This window comes from Lonchura striata, chromosome 1 (assembly GCF_050655825.1).
Source record: "Lonchura striata isolate lonStrDom1 chromosome 1, ASM5065582v1, whole genome shotgun sequence".
Classification (NCBI taxonomy): Eukaryota; Metazoa; Chordata; class Aves; order Passeriformes; family Estrildidae; genus Lonchura; species Lonchura striata.
In genome coordinates this window covers 94,271,534-94,291,734 of record NC_140703.1, presented here as the reverse complement: position 1 = coordinate 94,291,734, position 20,201 = coordinate 94,271,534, and the positions used below count along the sequence as shown (strand labels likewise).

The 20,201-nt window shown below is 40.2% G+C and overlaps 1 protein-coding gene across 1 annotated transcript; it reads right to left on the bottom strand.

Annotated features, from left to right (window-relative positions):
• Positions 1-263: 263 nt before the first annotated feature.
• Positions 264-20,187, bottom strand: LOC146768777 (uncharacterized). The gene is made up of 2 exons (XM_085588502.1): positions 19,272-20,187; positions 264-18,570 (listed from the first exon to the last, which is right to left on the bottom strand). Exons 1-2 carry the CDS (start codon positions 20,185-20,187, stop codon positions 18,542-18,544), a joined length of 945 nt encoding a protein of 314 aa, XP_085444628.1. The 3' UTR covers positions 264-18,541.
• Positions 20,188-20,201: the final 14 nt, after the last annotated feature.

The window sequence follows — 20,201 nt, the reverse complement described above, 5'->3', positions numbered from 1 at the left end:
CCCTCAGGAAATCTGTCTCTCCCTACTGTATGAGAAAATCTGGCTGTGTTCCAGCCTGCTTGGAAGCGTGGCTTTGCAGAATGAAGTGTGTACACATGAATACTGAAGTGAGTGCTTAAGTAAATCTCCAGAATAAATCTATGTGTGTGTTACCTGGATGAGGGCTGAGTGACAAATCAGATGATTATGGAGCCACATTTCACAATTACCTGCTACTAGATCTGAATCCACACAGCTTTTAAGCTGTGTTAAATTGTTTTCTTTTTCTGTTAGAGCTAGAAAGGAAGGGCTTTTCATGCTCATTTACCAATCTAACATAAATACTACCATCATTAATAGAGAATTCACAGGTTTAAGTTACAGGAAAATTAATCTGATAGCTCTTCATACTCTTGACAGGCCAATAGAAGGACTCTATTGATTTTTAGTACTTACAACACATACATCACAACCTGCAGAGAAGTCCGGCATCTACCTACTGCCTGTAGTAATGCTTTAGCCACTGGGCTATATCAATTCATATATGTATGAGTTGAGGGCAAAATAATTCATTGCTCTAGTTGAAGCTTGGCCAATGTGTGACATGGGAAACTTAAGGAGAATCTCAAGTGCTGTATTTGAACATGGGAACAGTAGGATAAATGGAGTATTAGATTCAAATTTACAGGACTTCTGCATAGAAAATAAACTGACCATCTGAGTCTGAATATATAGGAACAGAGCCCTGCCTTTTTTCCCCCCACTTAAAAGCTTCTAGCTTATCAAATTATCATGCAGGCATTCAGTGAGCAAATGTGTCATGTCAGTGAACAAAAATTAATTGAATGTATTTATGCCTGTTACCATGGTTAATTCTACATCCTTATTGCAGAACTGCTGGGAAAATTAGAAGGTTATTGGCATGGTTGATTTTTATTCCACATCTAATGTGTAATACAGAATTTTGCTTTCTTATTTGTGAACAGAACAGTTGGAATTTAGTGTGGATGTGATAAAGCAAACAGGCACTGCATCTCATGTCAGTTTGGTCTCAAGTAAATGCTTGAGTTAGAGGATGCAGAGTTGCTAGCCTTCATGGTTCTAGTGCAACTTTTGGTGTTTTCCTTAAGATTTCAGCCTTTTGTTGGACTTCAGCAAAGTGTTCAACATGGTTTCCTTCAGCCTTCTGCACAAAGTGGCAAGTGACTGCATGGGTGGTCTGTGAGACGGGTAAGAAATTGGCTAAGAGGTGGCACTCAGAGGGTAGTGATCAATGGTTTGCCTGCCACAAATAGAATTCCCCAGGGATGAAAACAGGCCCCATGCTATTCAATGTCTTCATAAATGATCTGGATGATGGGGTTGAAAGCAGCCACACCAAGTTTGCTGGTGACACCAACCTGGGTAGTTGAGATGGACATGTCAGAAGAGAAAACCCTCTCACACAGCAGTCTGGCCAGGCTGCAAGAGTGGGCAAGCAAGAACGAAGTTGAATGAAGAGTGGCTGGGGGGCAGCCTTGCTGAGAGAACCCTGGGGCTGCTGGTGGACACAAGCTGAGCAGGACTTGGCAGTGTGCTGCCGCAGCAGCCAAGGCATCCCAGGCTGCATCCGCAGGGCTGTGACTGGCAGAGACAGAGACGCACTCATCCCACTCCTCTTAAGCTCGTCTGGCTGCACCTGCAGTGCCATGTTCACTTCTCGTCCTCACAATTCCAGAAAGTGGCAGATGGACTGGAGAAGGTCCAAAGGAGGACCACAAAGATGATCAAAGAGCTGGAGAGCCTGCACAGCAAGGAAAGACTGAAGCAGTCAGGTCTCTTCTCCCTGGAGAAAAGAAGGCTTGGGGGGCACATCACCACAGTATTCCAGTAAAAGCTGCACCAGGGGAAGTTTCATGTCCATATAAGAAAGAAATTTTTTACAATGATAACAATCATTCACTGGAACAACTTCCTCGGTGTTGGAACTTCCACCACTGGAGATTTACAAGATGTCATTGGACAGGGCACTAGATAGTCTCATCAGGACTCCCTTTCATCATGATGTTGGGCCAGGCAATATTTTGAGGTCACTTCCAATGTGGGATGTTTTGTGATTCTATTATTGTTTAAAAGCCTGCTTTCTTTTAAATAAAAGCAAACTTCTTATTCTTAGATTTCAGAGTGTCTTGAAATGTTAAAAATAATGTGGCAAGAGCCTTGGAAGGCAAATGAAAGCAGCTGAAAATGAATTGTTGTAAAGCAAATTTGAAACTTTTTGCAAGCCAATCCTCTATATTTGAGGAATCAGTTCACATCTTGTAAAGGCATAGAGTGTTCAATATTGTGAAAAGCCTCTCTTTGGTGCAGTTGGTATTAATGCTTATTGAGTGGATAACTGAACTGGTACCTCAAGTAGCTTGCTAAACTACCCCCTAAATTCTAGAGTTTATGTTCCTTGGCACCGGAGGAAATTTTTCTTCCTTTCTTCTTTCTTATACATTTTCAGCCTTCTACTGTCAGTTTAATTATCTCCTCTTCTATTATGTTTCTAATGTTCTACTGTAGTACTAATTATGTAATCTTATTAATTTTTAAAAATATTTTTCAAATGTTCAGAGTCTTTAAGAAATCCCATTTCTCTGTTCTGAATTACCTTTATGAATGCATCTCAGTTTTCACTGGACGTAAAATACCTACGCATTTCAGTTTCTGAGGAAATGCTTGAAAATATGGCTGGAGCACACTCTAGAGGCTCAAAATTTCAACGGCAGATAAATTATCGCAAATTTATTCATATAGCAGATCTCATGATTTTGCAGCAAATCTCATAATTTTTAAGCTTTTTTTTTCATTTCCAGTGAAGATTTGAAGCAAGATTTTTGAATACTGTGGTTTTTTTTTCATCTCCTACTCCTCCAGAGAAATATATTTTATTACTCTTAATCTGCTGACAGGGAGCTGGGGTTTCTATGTTCTGCTAAGTCTTAAATCTAGGTCAAAGATGGATGACATTCTGCCAGTTCATAGAGGTGCTGATATTATTTCTGTCATGTTTTGCAAACTAGGAAAATTTATCTTGGTAGATTTTAAAAAATAATTATGTCCTGAAAAGGACAAATGTTGCTCTTTACGGAATAGTTTGGAGGACCAAGATACAAATATACACAAGTTTAAAAATTCTAAACAGGTCTGTGGATGTAATAAGGTAATATAGAATTTATTATGCCACTTGAAAAGGGTCACTACCCTACATGGGAGACTTTGTGTTCTCTGCTATTTTACATCATGTTACATGATTGGAAAGCTTGCATGAAGGCTAGGCAGAGCAAGCTTCCTAAAAGTCGTGATTTATGTGTTATTTAAAATAATCCATGTACCTATGCATCTTCACTTTGCAGATATTTTTTAATCTGCATAATATTTCCAATCAAATGTAAATCTCTTGAAGTGTAGCAAAAGGATTAGTGCATTTTTGGACTGCTGACACTTTAGGACCATATTTAGTAACAGGTTCACGTTACTCTCTTGAAGGATGGTGCTAAATGTCCAGTGGAGTGACCTAGACAGCTGAATGCTGTCACTATATCTGAGCAGCAGTTTGTGAGTCATTCATGATGTTTCTAACCTGTTAAATAGTCAGCTATCAACACTGTCAAATTTTTGTTATTGTTTCCAGCTATTTGTTTAACATACCTGTTGCCTGCTTGGATTGTGTTGATTGTATACTATTTTATGCTGACACCCTAGTGCTTCAGCGGTGAATCAAACTCAGGCATCCCTGTCTGGGTGTGGAGTGCCCACATGCACTAGTCACAAGACCTTTCTTTTTTTAACCTGCAGTTGCTGTCTCTGTTCCCACTTCTCTGGCTGGTCATTGCTTTATTACCCAGAAAATGTGCCCTCCAGTCCTCTGTCCTACATTGGTCTTGCTGCTTATTTGAAGAATTTGGGGCAGGTTCAGGCACAACCAGTAGCAGTCCTCCTGGGTACAGGTTCCAGAGATGTGCAACAGGGGAGCTGGGCTGGCATGGAGCCACTTGGCCCGCTCTTGGTATGAAGACTCTGCAAGTGCTCAAGACCTGGGGCTGTGGTCAAGGCAGCTGAGGGATGTGCTGATTCACCATGTCCATGCTGGAGCACGTATTCCCAATCTAACCCATGAGCTAACATTTACCTTTGGAACAGGTGGCTGGGGGTTATTTTCTCTAGCTGGTAGAGAGCCTTTACACTTTGGAAATGGTCTGAATGACTGTTCAGGCTTGTGAACTGCTGTGACTGTAGTTACCAATCCCTGGCAGAAACCACACAGCTGAAAACCAGGGATAAAAGGACAGGAGTAAACTGGAAAATGCATCTGAGCAAATCTTGTCCCTAAAAGGTATGGACAACTAAAAAAAATAAAATTTTTGATTCACAATTTTCCCTGGATTCTGGCTTATAATTTGAGAAAGCCCAAGTATTTTAATTTGAAAACTCAAGGAAAAAATTAAAAACTTCTACTATTTTTTGTTAAGAAGGAGATTTCAAGGCAAATTTGTACATGGCCAATGTCACATTTTTCCATCAGAAGGCAGTTCTACTAATCTTACTGGACAGTTTTGAAAAGCAGACCAAATAACAAGTTTTTCTGCCAACCCAAGCATACAATTTCTTTTTGAAAAGAAATTTAAAATATTTTTTTTTAAAGTGGCCATGACATTAATTTGCATTTGATCCTTTTGAACATTCTGCATCCCTTAAAATCCTGAGTGTGTCTGAACTCTGGTTACAGAAATGGTGTGGGCAGTAGGAACTACTGATTTCTATGTGTGTGTGTAGTCAAATTCCTCCGTGCAGAAATGCCTATGTTGCAACAGTAACTACTAGTAATGACAAAATAAAAAGAGGAAAAAACCCACAGGGGGTAAGTGAAGTGCATACAGCGGAGGGAGAGGACACCAAGAAAGAGAGTAGGAAATGCACCATGTGACTGGAGTCAGAGTGGGAATGATTTTTCTTGGGGTTTGATCCTCAGGCCTGGATTTGAGCTTGAGCCTTCTCTTCAGTTTTGATTTTGGTGCCACTGATGCCAGGAAAGACATCTAAGACAGTTTATATATACCATATATACCATGCTACTTTCCAGCTAAATAAAAGCAGTTCATAGCTTGTTTTCTTCTTGCACCACTTTATGTGTGCAAACAATACTGCCAGATACATACATACATACATATATATATATAGTTAAAGGCTAAGGAAAAGTCAATGTGGAATGGACTTGTTTCTTATCGGAAGTTTAAAATAATGTTTATTCATATACCACTTACAGTAAGTCTTGAGAAAGATTATTCTGTTTATCAATCTTATTTTAACAATTACAAAATCAGTAGGTTTATTTGATTGTTAGTAATGCTTGGATTCTTTTTAAGATCTTCACATAAATAGGTTTTGTTTCATTACTATTTATTTGTTACAGGTTAGTCTTCAAATACACTTATTTTTAACTGCTTGCAAAAATGCTTTTGTCCACTGCTGAAGTAGAGGATGACAATTACACTGCAACAGAATTAAGAGAATCATGCAGTGGCAGTATTATTTTGAGCTACTGTTGCACACATGTATGTGTAAAATCAGTGTGGACAAAATTAATACTGCCTGAACAAAATTTGTATGTACTGAGCAGTGTGAACCTCACAGTTGGGGAGAGCCTTTCAGTGCCAGAACGTGACAGGAAGGAGAAGCCTCTTCTGGCAGAGACACATGATGAAATTAATTCCCCTTCATTGAGCTCATCTTACTGGTTAGGGGAGGCACTGTAAGAGTAACCATTACGAGGCACTTCTAAGAACATCAGTGAGCTCAGTATCCTATGCTTTTCAGCTTTTGTGATTTTATTAGATGTCTGGATGAGGTAACCTCTTGAAATAGGTGAGGGGAAGAGAAAGGAAAAAGGATGCTGGTTGCCTAAAATCATCCTGCTAAAGAAATCCTACAGTGTCTTGCTAACACCAAGAGGTTCATTTTATCAGGAAGAATATGTTAAAAATTTGGGATTTTTTTTGTTTTGTTTTCTCTCCTTGCATATTCTTGATGAGTAGATTAGAGACATTCTTGTGAATGCAACTTTTTGTCCTGGAAAATCATATGCAATTGCCATAACTATTTCAGTCTTCCTGGTCTTTGGTGACCAAAGAGAAATCCTGTTTTATGCCTGCATTTTAAGACCAGAAGTGAGAATGATGATTATTTAGCCTGACATTCTCCACAACACAGGTCACGTCTCAAGTCAGAGTCACGGGGGTTCGGCTTGATAAGGGGATGCTGTCTCATCTGCTTATTCAATACTGAGCATTAAAATGCCTTGAGCTTATTCCCATATGTTTTGGAGTTTTTTAATGTAAAGGTGATTACTATGAATTCCCATAAGCAAATACTCTCACAAGGAAAGACTGGTTATTTTTCTCTAAAATTCATTGATTACTGATCTTTAATTTATAGCTGTAATTCTAGTTCAGATTGTATTCTAGATTTTAATTTAGATTTAGGAGTTTTTTCATGGATTTTTTTAATTGTTTGATATATGTAAGTTTCTGTGTGAAATCATTTGTCTTGAAAGGACATCAAAGTTCATCTAGTGCATCTTTCTGTTGCCAGGCAGGAACATGAATATCCCTTCTGACAGATACTCGTCTAGTGTTTTCCTAAAGGTTGCTAACAATGCTAAGGTTACGGCACCTCTCCAGAAAACCTGAAAGGACATTTCCCCATGTTCAATCTGAATTTGCCTTCCTGCAGTTCCTTTTCATTGCATGCATCAGAGACATGAAAAACACATTCTTTCCATATGTTTTGCAATAACCCTTCTACGTATCTGATGATATGTTCCATTTTTTTTTGCATAGGCCATATATTTTGTGTACTGTGCTGTTGTTCCTGCCTTGCATTCTCACTTTCCCCTTGCTATTATCAGTAGCTTCATTAGCACATGTATCTATTATTCTTACTGTTCCTTCATTTTTGACTCAAATACTTGGAGTTAGAATCTTCACAAATGAGTAACTTCTTGATAGTGAAACATGAATACTTGGTTTTGTATTTTATCTAAATTATTTATTAACTGGTAAAGACACAGGATTTTTAAGTTCAGTACAACAAAAATTTTTTGTTAAGTCATTGCAACTTAAATGTTTTATTTTGGTTTTTTTTAGAGACTGATTTCCATTTTCAGCTCTCCAGAATGAAAAGCAAGTAAGTACAGGTATCCCTTTCATTTGCCTCTGTTTACAGGATGTCAGACCAGATGATTTCATGCAGCTGCCATTCCTTCTGTAGAAACAGCTTTGTGCAGCAGGGCTATGTATCTTGTCTCTCAGAAAGCTTTAACTTGGCATTAGCTAGATGGTCTGTGCTACCAGCTGGTGGAGAGTCTGAGTAGTCTGCCCCTAAAAGACAGCTCTTGCTGGGCAATAGTACTTGCCTTCCATGCCCAGCTTCCCACCATGAAACATCTGTGCTCCCTTCAAGATAAACCTGGATCATTTCACCTCACATAATCCCAGAACAGCATTGTGGAATAATTTAGGTCAGAAGGAAACACTGGAGGTCTCTAGTCCAGCTGCCAGTCCAGCAAGGCTTATAAGTAATTATAAATTGAGTTTTGAGAAAATACAAGCATGTGGTCTCCTCTACATGAGAAAACATAGACCCAGGAATTTCCCAGGTAGAGCAAGCCCAGCTTTCCCAGCCTCTCCTTTTGGATGGTGTGCTTCAGCCCCTGGACCACCTTTGTGGCCCTGTGCTGGATTGACTCTAGATTGTCAGCAAATCTCCAGTAGTGGGGTGCCCAGAGCAGGAGGTACTCCTCCAGAGCTAGCCCCTCAAGTGGGAATAATGGCCTTATGAGCAAGAGAGGAAGAAACCACAGTAGCCAAACTGGCTACTTTCTGAGTGCTCAAGGCAACAGGGGGTTGATGAAGATAAGATAAAGTTTTTGTATGGATTTAAATGTTTTAATTTTTTTTTTTCTCTTTTGCTTCAGGCTACTTATATGAGTTTTCTTCAATTCAATATTTTTGCTTAGTCTCCATATGTAGCTTGTATTTAGAGGTCAGCATCACTTTAAATGCCTCTCTCAAAAAGTCTTTTCCACTTCTCCTTGCTACCAGTGCCCCACACTTTCTGTGTGTTTAAACAGATCCTGGTACTTAATGCCCAGGTGGGATATGGATCCAATTGTAAGCTTGTATTGTCCAAAACCTTTAAAGGAAACACTGTCTGCACATCTCATTTGCTTCTAGAATAAGTTTCAATATTATGAACTGAATATTCAGATTATTTGCAGCATTCCTGCTGTCAGTGTATTTATACCCCCATGCCTGAGTAGAAAGCTGAGGCTAAATTGTGACGTGGTCAAAAAACTCACCTTTATTTTGGGAGCTCAACTGGCTGTCATGGAGGGACAGTTTCCATTTCATCTGAGCACATCCTGTGTAAGTGAGATAACTCAGTCATGAACAAATGTTACAGGAAGTACATTTGTAGCACATTGGGGTTTTAAAATTTATTTTTAGACTTATGACTAAAGGACAGTTTCAAAGTTCATGGTCTAAAAGAGAATATTTTGTGACAGTCATTTTTAGGTCTCTTAACTTGAAACAGGATTTCTCTTGGCTTGAATGGTGATCAAAAAGATATACAGCTGTGATTTGCAGTAAACAATTAAATGCCTTTGTGGAAGCGGAATTTGCTTATGTGAGATTTTAGTGTTTACAAACCTAGTAAAAGAACAACATTTGACTACAAAAAGTGTAAATATTTCAAAGTTTGTTTGCTTAGTTTTTATTTTCATTCTGGAAGAGGATGCTAAATTATAGCTAGCTTTGTAGTCTTGCAGGCATGATGTGCCATAGTTTCCTTTCTCATTTCATTAGGTTATTTGGCTGTAAATTAAATGTAAAAATATGTATATTTCAGATAACCTATACAGTTTAATAAATACACCTCTAAAATATTCTTTAAAATAAAGCAAATTATCTTGTACTTTGCAAACTAAAAAGTACAAACAAAGTCTTAAACAAAAGTGTCTTGGGCTCAAATTTTGATCTATTTAATTTGTGGAACAGTATCTGCTCCTCAAACAGTCCTGCTGTGTCTCTTTGAGGAGTAAAGCCAATCTCCATGTGAATAAGACTATCCCAGCCTTGTCACACAATATCCAAAGGTGTTTCATTACTACTACAGAGATCTGCTCTTCCAGTTGTTAAGGTGAAGATATTAGTGGTTTATCTAGGACTGAATAAAAAATATGGGATCTCTTTGTGGCTGCTATTGTTTAAATCACATACATTACAGTCTGTTTTTGTGTAATGTTTAAATAAGTATATATGGTGTTTAACTAATTGATTCATAATTCTCTCCAGTTGGAGTCTTCAAAGGCTTACATGCTTTCTTGGAATCAAGTCGCATACTAGCTGAAAGAGCATAGATGAAGACCTCACGTTGTTGCAGAACTCATCACTTTATTTATTTCACTTCTTTTTTTTTTACATATGCATGATTGTAAGCTATGGTCCAAACTAATGTTGCATTTATTTATTCAAAATTTGTTGCAACTTCACATAAAGAAACCTTTGTTTACATCAGTATTCAAAATCTGGAGAAATTCATAACAATTTTCCCTGGGCATGAATTATTTCTTCATGCATAAAAGACAATAGGAGACAGTAAGGAAGGAAAATCCCTATAAAGGTCCTGTCACAGTTCTCTCCACTGCCTTTTAACTTGGCAAAAATGAAACTTGGTATTAAACATAATGAGCTATGAAGCTTGGGAAATGTACAGTCTTCTTGTATCAGTGTTTCTTTCATTCTTGTGCAGTTCTTCTACAGTTCAGGATAGTGCAGTGTTGTTTGGTGGTGTATGAGCAGTCTTTTCTGGCAGCCAAACAGCATCCTTCCTGGAAGCATGTTAAGTGCAGATTCAGAGGGGTTTGCCCTCACTGGCACTGCTAAACAGCCCAGTTCCTCTTTTCAGGCAATAGCAGCAGTGAATGCTGCCTCTAACTTCTGATTTGCCATTTCAGAGCTATATGAATGGCAGGAAACAGCAATGCTTGCCTTTTCCTTTGAAATATTTCATATATGTATGAAAGTTTATTTAAAAGACTATTTTTATATTCATTTTAGCAAAAATAGTACATTTGTACAGGTGTAATGGTAGCCAAAAGCATTTTTCTCCCTGCTGGTTTAGAAAACAACTCCAAACTTGGAGTTAACTTCTGAACAGCTTTCTTGTCAAGAACAAAATGTTGAAACTGCACAAGGGAGCCCATTTGTCAAAGACCTCCTTTCTGGTGCCTCAGCCTCATCTGTGCCATATCTGTTATGTTGTCTGAGCTTGGAATCAAAGGTGGAATAGAGCTGGTGAAAGTTTGTCTCTCATGTGTCTGCTCATTCCATTCAGGTTTATATAATCAACTCCTCAGCCTGGGAAACTGCACCCAAGAAAATTACTTTTTAAATATTATTCAGCTACAAGTTTTATAGACTGGTTTGTTCTCATCCACAGAAGTTACCAGAGTTTAAATTTGTCTGCTGCAGTGACATCTTTTGAATTAACAATAATATGAGATTTTATACTCCATGTTTAGGGCATCCTTTGATTTGTACTGAAATTTAGGGTAGGAAAAAAGTCAGAAGTGGGCTTTAAATTTTTTTGTTACTTTTTCCTCATGTAAAACTCTTATTTACTTTGGACAAATTTGCTTCAGTGTGAATTTTGCTGTTTTGAATTCTGTGTTAGTTAATTAAATGATCCTGTTTTAAAGAAGGACTTGACCAAATCTTTATAATGTAATGTAGTGGTGTAAACCTAATCATTACTGGTCCAGACAGTCTTGTGAGTTTGGGTGGAACAAAATCATGAGAAAATAATGTGGGTTTGAATGGTGATAACTACACTCTATTTCAGGTGCTTTTTTTTTTTTTGCTTTTTTTTTTTTTTTTTTTTTTTTGCTGCCACACAACATTTTTTTTTAGGCTTTATGCCATTTCCTAGTATATATTTGGAAGGTTAAATAGGTGGATTCAAGTTATTTTGGTGGTGCTATTTCTTCCCACTGGCATTAAGCTGTGACATTCAAGCCACAGCAGCACAGCAAAGCAGCATTTGAACACCTCTTGTGTACACTACTTATGTCAGACATCAAAGCAGAAGGCTCACATTTGGCTCACATCTGATCCCACCCATATTATTAAATGTTAAGATTATGTCAATACTGTTGTAAGTTAAACATTAAATACAAATTGGTTACAAAACATTTCTTAATGTTAAATTACCTCAGATTGCCTCAATTGGTGTAATTAGACACTGGATGTAATTTACATGTTGAGTAGTAGAAAAATTCTTCCTTGTACTAACAAGGATGCATTAAACAATGTCTCCAGCAAATTTCCTTCCCTTAACATCCTTTGCTTCTTAAGTTATTGTTTAATACACTTCCTAATCCTAAATTAGTGCAGGTAGTACCGATTTAGTACTATTTGGCATTGATGCAGTGTTTACACATTTTCTTCTGACTGACATACATGATAAGGAGATTTTAATTTCTGGAATGAACAATTACAGACTTGTTTTGCTGTTGAACTGAATATGCAAATAATTATGAGGAAAATAGGCAATGCTCCCAGGAAACCTCTGCTTTCCAAGTCCAGTCCAATTAGTAAAGAAGGAAGCTTTTTAACACAGCATTTATCATGGTCTGTTTCACTGATCAGATAGAGATTCTTGACAGAGATGGGACTGAACACTCTTCAGGTTGAAAGATAACTAGGTATAGAGTCAATCCATTATATCGGTTACTGATTAATCTAGTACAGGTTTATAAATATCACATCAAGACATCGCATGTAACATGCTGAAATTACAGAGATCTGCAGTGCTTTGAAGGTGCCCTAGAAAATTCAAGGTAAACACTGAAAATCTTACTTTGTTTAATTAAAAAAAAATCTCTTACCTATGCAATGTTGTTTCTTTCTGTAGCTATATCTGATAAATAGCTGGAACTTCTGGAAATTAGCTGAAACATGTAACAGCAATGGCTGCAGAGCTGTCTTCAAAATAGACTTTACATGAATACACAAACTCTCCACTGGGAGCATAGAAAACATGGATAAAGAAAAATGAGACAAAAATTTCAGGCAGTCTTCAGCCCAGGTTTCTTTCACTGTTTCGTAGTCTAGTTCCTGTGTTTAAAAGCAGGAATATCCCATTACTTGGTTGGAAACATAATATTTAACACAACGGCAACAAATAATGAAAGCCTGATACTCTCCTTATAAGTGGTATAAAAATGTGGGGTAATAATTTTGGTAAGATTATACCTAGAATCCTAGAATCATGAAATCATTATGGTTGGAAAAGACCTCCAAGATCATCAAGTCCAACCTTGGATTGAATACCACCGTGGCCACTAAACTATATTGTGAAATGCCATGACTACTTGTTTTTTGAACACTTCCAGAGATAGTGACTCTACCACTTCCCCAGGTAGCCTGTTCCAGTGCAAATAGGAAAGGTTGCAAGGAGAATATGGCAGGGGAGAATATGGCCTATGAGGGCAGACCTTACAGAGAGTTTGTTTGCTAAATGGTGGTGTTGCCTGAGCTTGAGAATGCTAGGAAATTAAGCATGCCAGTGATACTTATTTCTCCTTTCTAATCAGCTCTGGTGCAACTGTATGTGCACCTTGGCTTTTATAACACTGTAGATCTTTAGGATTCAAGCCCTCTGAAAGACTTTGTTTGGTAAGATGCTTGTCAAATGACTACTAATTTATCAGAGTATACTTCTTAGTTTTATTTGGCCAAAATTAAGTGCACTAAGAGTTATAATTGCTGCCAACAGGGCTATAAAAGCCAAGGAAAAATACACAAGATTAATGTCCTGAAACACTGGGAGCTTAAAGAAAAAATGGTAAGAGCTGAGCCAAATAATCATCATCCATATTTGTTGGGTGGCTGTAGTTTTAATCAGCAAAGATTAAAGTAGCCAGGGGTGCCCAGAGATTCTGGGTTAAAGCACAAGATTTCAGCTGTTGCCATCTCTGTATATTCTGTCTGAGCAGCTTCCACAATTGGGCCTCTACCCTCTTCTTGGCACCCTGTGACAGCACCCCTGAAAACCCTTTAGTGTAGGGAGGTAAGGCTCCCTAATAAGCTAGGTAAACCTCCAGCAGGACTTAGTACTTGGTTTCTTTCAAAAGGAGCACTAGAAGACCATCTTACTACTGACTGAGAGTGTCACAAATAAATCTGAAGTAAACTGGTGATGATACAAATGTCTATAAGCTAAATTAATATAACAACACGTAACATAATATAAATACGGACTGGAACAGTGCAGATGCTAACTGTAAGGCAGAGGGTGACATTTATTGACTATAACATTTATTGGTCAATTATTAGAAGGTTTCTAGTGCCTTGGCCCTTCAGTACCTACTGCATAGGAAACAGCCATAGTCAACAAACAGTACTCTAGGACTAAAAATAACAGCTCCATCAGCTCACGTGGTCTCTTGCAAAAGTAGTCCAGAGAGCTCTTGAAAGCCTGATCAAGCCATAGATGTTCTGCTGAGCTCTGCTGTGTGCCAGGCTGGCCCTCTGGCCGGGTGCCAGGGGAGCAGGTTCCCAAACCCCTCCCCGGGCATGTCCTGCTGTCAGTGACAGCAAGTGCAACCCCCACGCACAGAAAAGCACAAGGGTGACCCAGCAGCTGGTGACACTTGCTGTCCTACAGGGAGACAGCAATTTAGCTATTTCCCCTGAATGGGGACTAACCCAGTTTTACAGTTTTAACAAATGTTTCAAATGTTGACCACTTACACAACTGTGAATTAGAATCCTCTTGCAAACCTCACCAGCCAACCAATCCCATCAAAATCAGTTCTGTTGAAATCTTGTCATAAATACATTGATGGAAGAGCTGTATATTTTGATGCTCCTGCTCAATGCGTTGACTAAGAACTTCTATCACCTGTGTTCTCTTCCTCTGTCCTACTCCCTGTGCTGCCCTTCTATCTGCCCACATTTCAAAAATGTCTTCAAAACTGTCTGTCTACTGCTGAGGATTTTGGAGTAAAGTGGAGAACAGGCAGTGGAGTAGCAGGATGCTACTTCACTCTGGTAATTGCTGTGTGTTTAAAAACAAAAGAAGCATTGATCTATAGCAAACTTTTATAGAATTGAAAAATCTGAATACAAAAGGGCCCTAAAATAAAATCCAAGGGTCACTATGTAGCTTCCAACTCTGTGAGCCTATATCTCAGAGAAGAGGGTTTTCTTCCATTAACCTAGTTTACTAAATGCATTTTCCAAACGGCAATGAACAAGTGTCATTAGCATTCACTCAGAGTGAGAGAATGGCTTTGACTGTGGTTCTGCTTATTTGACTTCTCTCACTAAACCTTATCCATCATGATGAATGCTTGGCCCACTTTGATTCTGGTAGGCGTAACGCGCAGTCTGCTGGGGAACAGAGCCTGGGCGATGTCCAGTCCCTGCTGCTGCAGTCAAGCCATGGAATCACTTTAACCTGCACATTATACACCCCTCTAAAAACAGCTGGCTTATTTGCCCTGCTCGCTCTTATCAGCATTGAAAATTTTTATAGCTAGAAGAAGCAAATATATTTTTCTGATTTCCAGCACAAATTAATTCAGAACCTGTTTATATCCATTTGCTCTTGTGCTAGAATTGTCCTGAAACTTAAATAGCTGCATGCCTATCTGTGATATTTACCCACTGGTGTATTTATAGACGGCCCTCCTGTACCCTTTCTCAGGCTTTGTTTCACCAGGGCAAACAAGCTGAGTTCCCGTAAGATCACTGTCAGTCTTCTAATGACTCTATTGCCGTGTGATTTCGTTTTTCCAGAGAACAAGTGTCCAAGTTTCTGTGCTATAATCCAAACGAATTTCTACTGATGACTCAGTAACACTCTTACATTTACTCTGCCCAAAATTCTTCATCAGATACAGTTTAGAATCCAATTTTCCTTTTTTATGGATGGTCATGTCAGTCCCCTGTGATCAGAGCCCTTTGCAAATTGTTGAGCTCGCTGTTTAAAAATGTCATAGATTCATCAACTTTAAGGGAGCTGTGACATCTTCCACCAGCTGGGGATCCGCATCTGATATTTCAGCTTGCAGGACACAGCTTTCCCTGCGTCTGGCCTGAAATGGTGGAGCTCACTGCCAACTCCCCTCCCCCAAGTCCTTCCACAGGGGAGCCACTGATTTGCTTCTGTCCAGCTTGCAGTATTAAAAAAGTACTTACTCCAACTCATGCTAACAAAATACGGGGCAGAATTTGGAAAATACTGTTCATTCATTATGCATTTGTTTAAAAACATCCAAGAATCTCAGCTCCTTTTTTTTTTGCTTGTTTAAATTCAAAACATTTTCATTCATTTTAGTAATTTTGATTTCTCACAGTTAAACTTTTGTCCTTCTTTTCTTTCTCAGACCTTATTAAATGTGAACAAAACTTTTGAAATGGCAATTAAAATAGACTTCTTCCTGTGGAGGGAGCCTAAATGTGACTGCGCTGCAGCCTATTGTCCTGCTTCATTTCTTCCTTTCTCAGGTCTATCCTTCATTTTCCATCATCTGTGATTTAGACTAAGCCCTTAGTGGCAAGGACTTTCGTTTTATATTCATCTCTGCCAAAAGCAGAGACACTTACTGGTTTCTGAAAGTATAAAGAATGTAGCAGATCAATGCCATTATCCTGAGCTACACTTAGAAGACAAAGGCAGCTCTTGAATTGATGCTCTCGGGAGTGCAGAAGCAGAGCTACATTTTGGGCTACTGCAGACTTGCCAGAGGACTCTCTGTATATTTCTACCTAAAGATCATAGCCAGGGTAAAAGCTACAAAAGCATGAGTGACTGTGATAAAGCTTGTAACACAGGATTGCCTCATCAAAGAAATGCTAACAAAAAAATTTGACTGCTAGGATTAAGATAGCCAAAGACTTGGCAGCAGACTGGACTCTGAGCTCAATCAGAGCATAGTGTCAATAGGCTGCATTGGTTTAAAGTAAAGACATGGTGACAGCATTTCTGCTTTTGGGTAGGCCCTAAGGGCAGTTGCACAGGAGGCAGTAGAGCAAGTGCACTAGATCCTTGAGAGATTTGAGATCTGTGATCAGGGGAAATAAATGAGGGACTTGATCTCTGGGGCATCTCTCGCCCAGCTAAAAGCTCTCATGGTGCTAAGCATCCCTGTTTTCCCTCAAATTCTGTAACAGGTGCCTGCAGCCTCCATGTAAGAAAGTTGTTTAAAAGCACCTTTTTTCTTTGGCTTTGTTTATTTGTTTGTTTGTTTGTTTTTGTTGTTTTTGGGGATGGCATGGACGCTGGTGAATCCATCGCACTGCATTCTGTGATCCCTGTTTGAGAGGCCCAAGCCTGCCTGGGCACTCATGGTGCTGCCCTGGAGCCAAGTACTGCAGTCCCGAGCATCATGCTGCTGTCACCCTTGGTCAAACACCTGCTCTCAGAGTCCTGGATTTGTGTTTCTGCATCAGCACTTTAGCTGCTCTCTGTATGGTACTCATTTATTTATGCTTGATTGACAGACCTCTCAGGACAGAAAAGCTTTTAATCTGTCTATTAAAATACTTCACAACTTGGAAGATAATGAAATAATTTGCCCTCTGTTGTGTTTTGGTATTTTTTTTATTTATTTATTGAGACTTTTACCAGCACCACACAGCTCATTGATCTGCCTTCCCAAATTCACCAACACAATCTTTGGTGTATGGGTTTTAACTGACACCTTCAGCTGACAGGTAGTCAATCAACAGCAGAGAGAGCTGGTGGTATTGAACTTGTGATAGCTGGTTTCAGGAACTGCAAAAGACTAGCTCCTCTACGAGCCTCAAGATTATTTTCAAATGTAGGTTTAAATAGCATGGAAATACATCTCTGAGTTTAACACAGAAGTGTGCTTTGTTGGGGTAAGGCTTTCACTGCAGAGAGATGTAAACCTCCCTAGGCTAAAACTACAGAGATAATTACGTATAGCATGGGAACCCCAGCACAGCAATTGATCCAGTATGACCCCTATATAGCTAATTACAGATTGTCAAGGCAATTTCTGTTCAAGCCAGACCGATAATTAATTAGTTACCTCCACATTGAAATCCTGACCTTGGCTTGGCACAGGGAAAACAGAGACTTGTGTCGAAGCATCTCACTGCTGCCCAGGGACAGGGAGACAAGGTATTAACAGCTGAAAATGGAAAATGGCAAATGGAAGGCTAAAATGAAAGAGTAGCTTTCTTTACCTGTTCTTTCCTTCCTCTCCTGTTCTTCATCCTCCCAAACCAATTGCTCAGGCTAAAAGAATAAATAAAAGCCACATAAGTATAATTGTCTTTTGGAGACTTTCAGTTAAGTCATACTGCAGAACAGAGAAAGTATCTCTGCTGATAACTTTTTGGTCAAATTGCAAACTGGCAATTTATTCCTGCTGTTTTGTCTTTCAACCAGTCACTAATCCGTGACAGAAATTTACTTTCTACCACATGCTTACCTGGTTTCCTTAGTAACTTCTCATGAGAATATGGCAAAAGCTGGGAAAAGACCAAATAAATTGTCAACCACTTAATCTTTATGTATACAAAATTATGTGCTGTTACATCTACTAGATCTCTGCTAAAGCTGCCTGATGCATTTCAGAGAACAATGATTTTTTTCTTGTTCAAAAGAGGTCCAGACAGTATTAAACTGAGACACCTCCCCCTTCCCCTCCTCCCCCACCAAATTCCCCAAATATCAGAATTTTTTTGCTTGTGTAAACAGATTTAAGGTCTGGAAGTTACCTGAACCTACAAGCTTCATATATATATATATCCCTTGTTTATAAAAGTCAGTACCAAAATTACTTTTTCAGCTTTGCATAAATTTAAAATATTTTGCAGGAAAAAAAGTAGTTTAAATCATCCCTCATCCCCTAAAAGAAAGTTGTTAAAATCTATCCCATCTTTCAGAAAGAATTTATACTATTTAAATACTATCAAAATGGATGTTTGAATAAAGATGTCATGAGTTTATGATTTAGAAGCAACAGTGGGATCAGAATCAGGTCATAAGAGAATCAGAACATCTTTAATTGTGAAACAAAGAGGAAGAAGGAGTGCAGACTTACAATAAGTGTATGTATCATTGTTTGTGTTACTTCAAAACTCCCACCATGGCATGGGCTCCACTCGCTAGACAGCACATGCAAAATATCTGTGTGTCCTACAAGGTTTTAGTACAAATGGACAGTACTGGGACATGCAGGAGGAAAGAATAAAACAAGGGAGCTGTGCAGAGAGTTCAGGTGCTTTGCAGTAAATACCTGGTAGGGGAAAGTCTGACAAGAAAGGAATATAGGCAGGGAGTGGCATGCTCCTAACTCTTTTGGGCACTTTAATTTTTTTCCTTTAAAGATCTTGAAATGGTTTCCTGACCTGTGTCAAGCTTCTTTTAGAAGTCTCCAAGCAATCTATCCACATGGCTTTCCAATGGCAAAGAACTGCCATGTTTGTGTTCTTCATAGCTGACAAATCATTGGATCAGAAGCTGTTGTTCAAAATAGATATGGAAGACAGTACAGTTAAGTGCAGAAGAATGATGAGGAGATAGGTGATGAATGTCAGTGATAACCCAGATATTGCTTATCATGAAACCCTTTATGCTTTGCTAAGATCACTATTCTGTGTTGTAATATATGGTTATTTCCATTGTCTTTGGATGGGTTTTCCCACAACATGTCTTGTATCATGTTCTCTGCTATAATCAGCCATGCACTTTTCACCTCGTTCATGTACCCATCACATCTCTCATATAAAAAGTTTCATAAACTCATGCCCATAGTTTTCTATCACGGGCCAGTGCCAGGGAGGTCCCCACTTGCTGCTCATCTTGCTCGGGAAGCTACTGGGGTACCCCTGCTGGGGATGCTGATGTAATGAGCACCTGACCATTGCTGTGTGCATTGTTTATCCCATCCTGCTTGAATCCGGGTGGGCATTAATACTGACAGAGGCAAGTCTGCTGCTCTCACCTCGACCAAAAAGCAAGGGGCAAAACAAAAAACAAATTTTGGAAGAGGTATCTACCTGAAGTGTGAAATTTAAGAATTTAAGAAAATCTGCGCCTATTATGGGTTAGGAGGAGATTGAGTGTTGAAATTAGATTATCTTGTACCAAATTGAAATGCACCTCTGTCTTTCTGGGCTGGCTGGTGATTTGGTAGGAGATTCTGGGTCAAAAGAACCTACCAGAGCTGCTGCTCAGGGACTGTGATGGTGGTGGATGCAGTACGCCAGGCTGGAAGCAGAACAGCAGCGATGAGTTTGGGTTGGCATTGTTCCCTCTGCCTTTGCCTTTTGGAGTAGGCATTTTGCCCCTCAAGGGCGTCAGATGGGGCGAGAAGGGAAAGCAGGGGCTGTGGTGGTATCGCCTCTCCTGGCGTGTGCGAGGCTGATGGCAACAGAGGGACCTTGGGAGCCCACAGCAGCCAGCTCCTAACAAAAAAGAAAATACTGATTGTTCATAGTGTCCCGTCCAAGCAAATCCTTGCGGAATGGCTTTTGTCAGAATAAAAGGCACAGGAGGGCTCTGTTTCAGGTTAGTCTTCACAGTCCTTCTGTGTAGAGTATTTACGCTGGCTTCCCAGGCGGTGCCGCAGACCATCGGGGGGGAAGCTGGCGGGAGGCGCTCGGGGATGGAGCATCCCAGCAGGCGTACGGCGGGGATGGCGCGCACCGGGGCGAGCCCGCGACCCGGCCGCTGGCCCGAGGCTGCAAACGGGTTTCCTTGCAAGGGAACGACGGGCAAAGGCAGAGATCGCGTTACTGCGGCCGGTCGGGCCGGCGCCCGCTGCCGGCGCTCCCAGAGGGAGATGGTCCGAAACCAGTCTCCCGGAGCCTGGCGCCAAAGGCTTGAGGGGGTTCGTTCTCTGCGCGACGGCGCCGTCCGAGGAGGAGATGAGGGGCCGGGGGATCCCGCAACTTTTCCCCGCGGCCGGCGGTGCCCGGCGGCTCCCGCTCCCGCCTCGCTGCGCGCCCGCGGAGGCGCCGCCCGCCCGCTAGGGGGCGCGCGCCGGCCGCCGCTCGGCGCGCGCAGCGGGCGCGGAGCGGTGCGCGGGGCTCCGCGGGCGCGCGGCCCCGCCGCCGCCGCTGCCAGTGATGTCATGGGGCGGCGGCGGC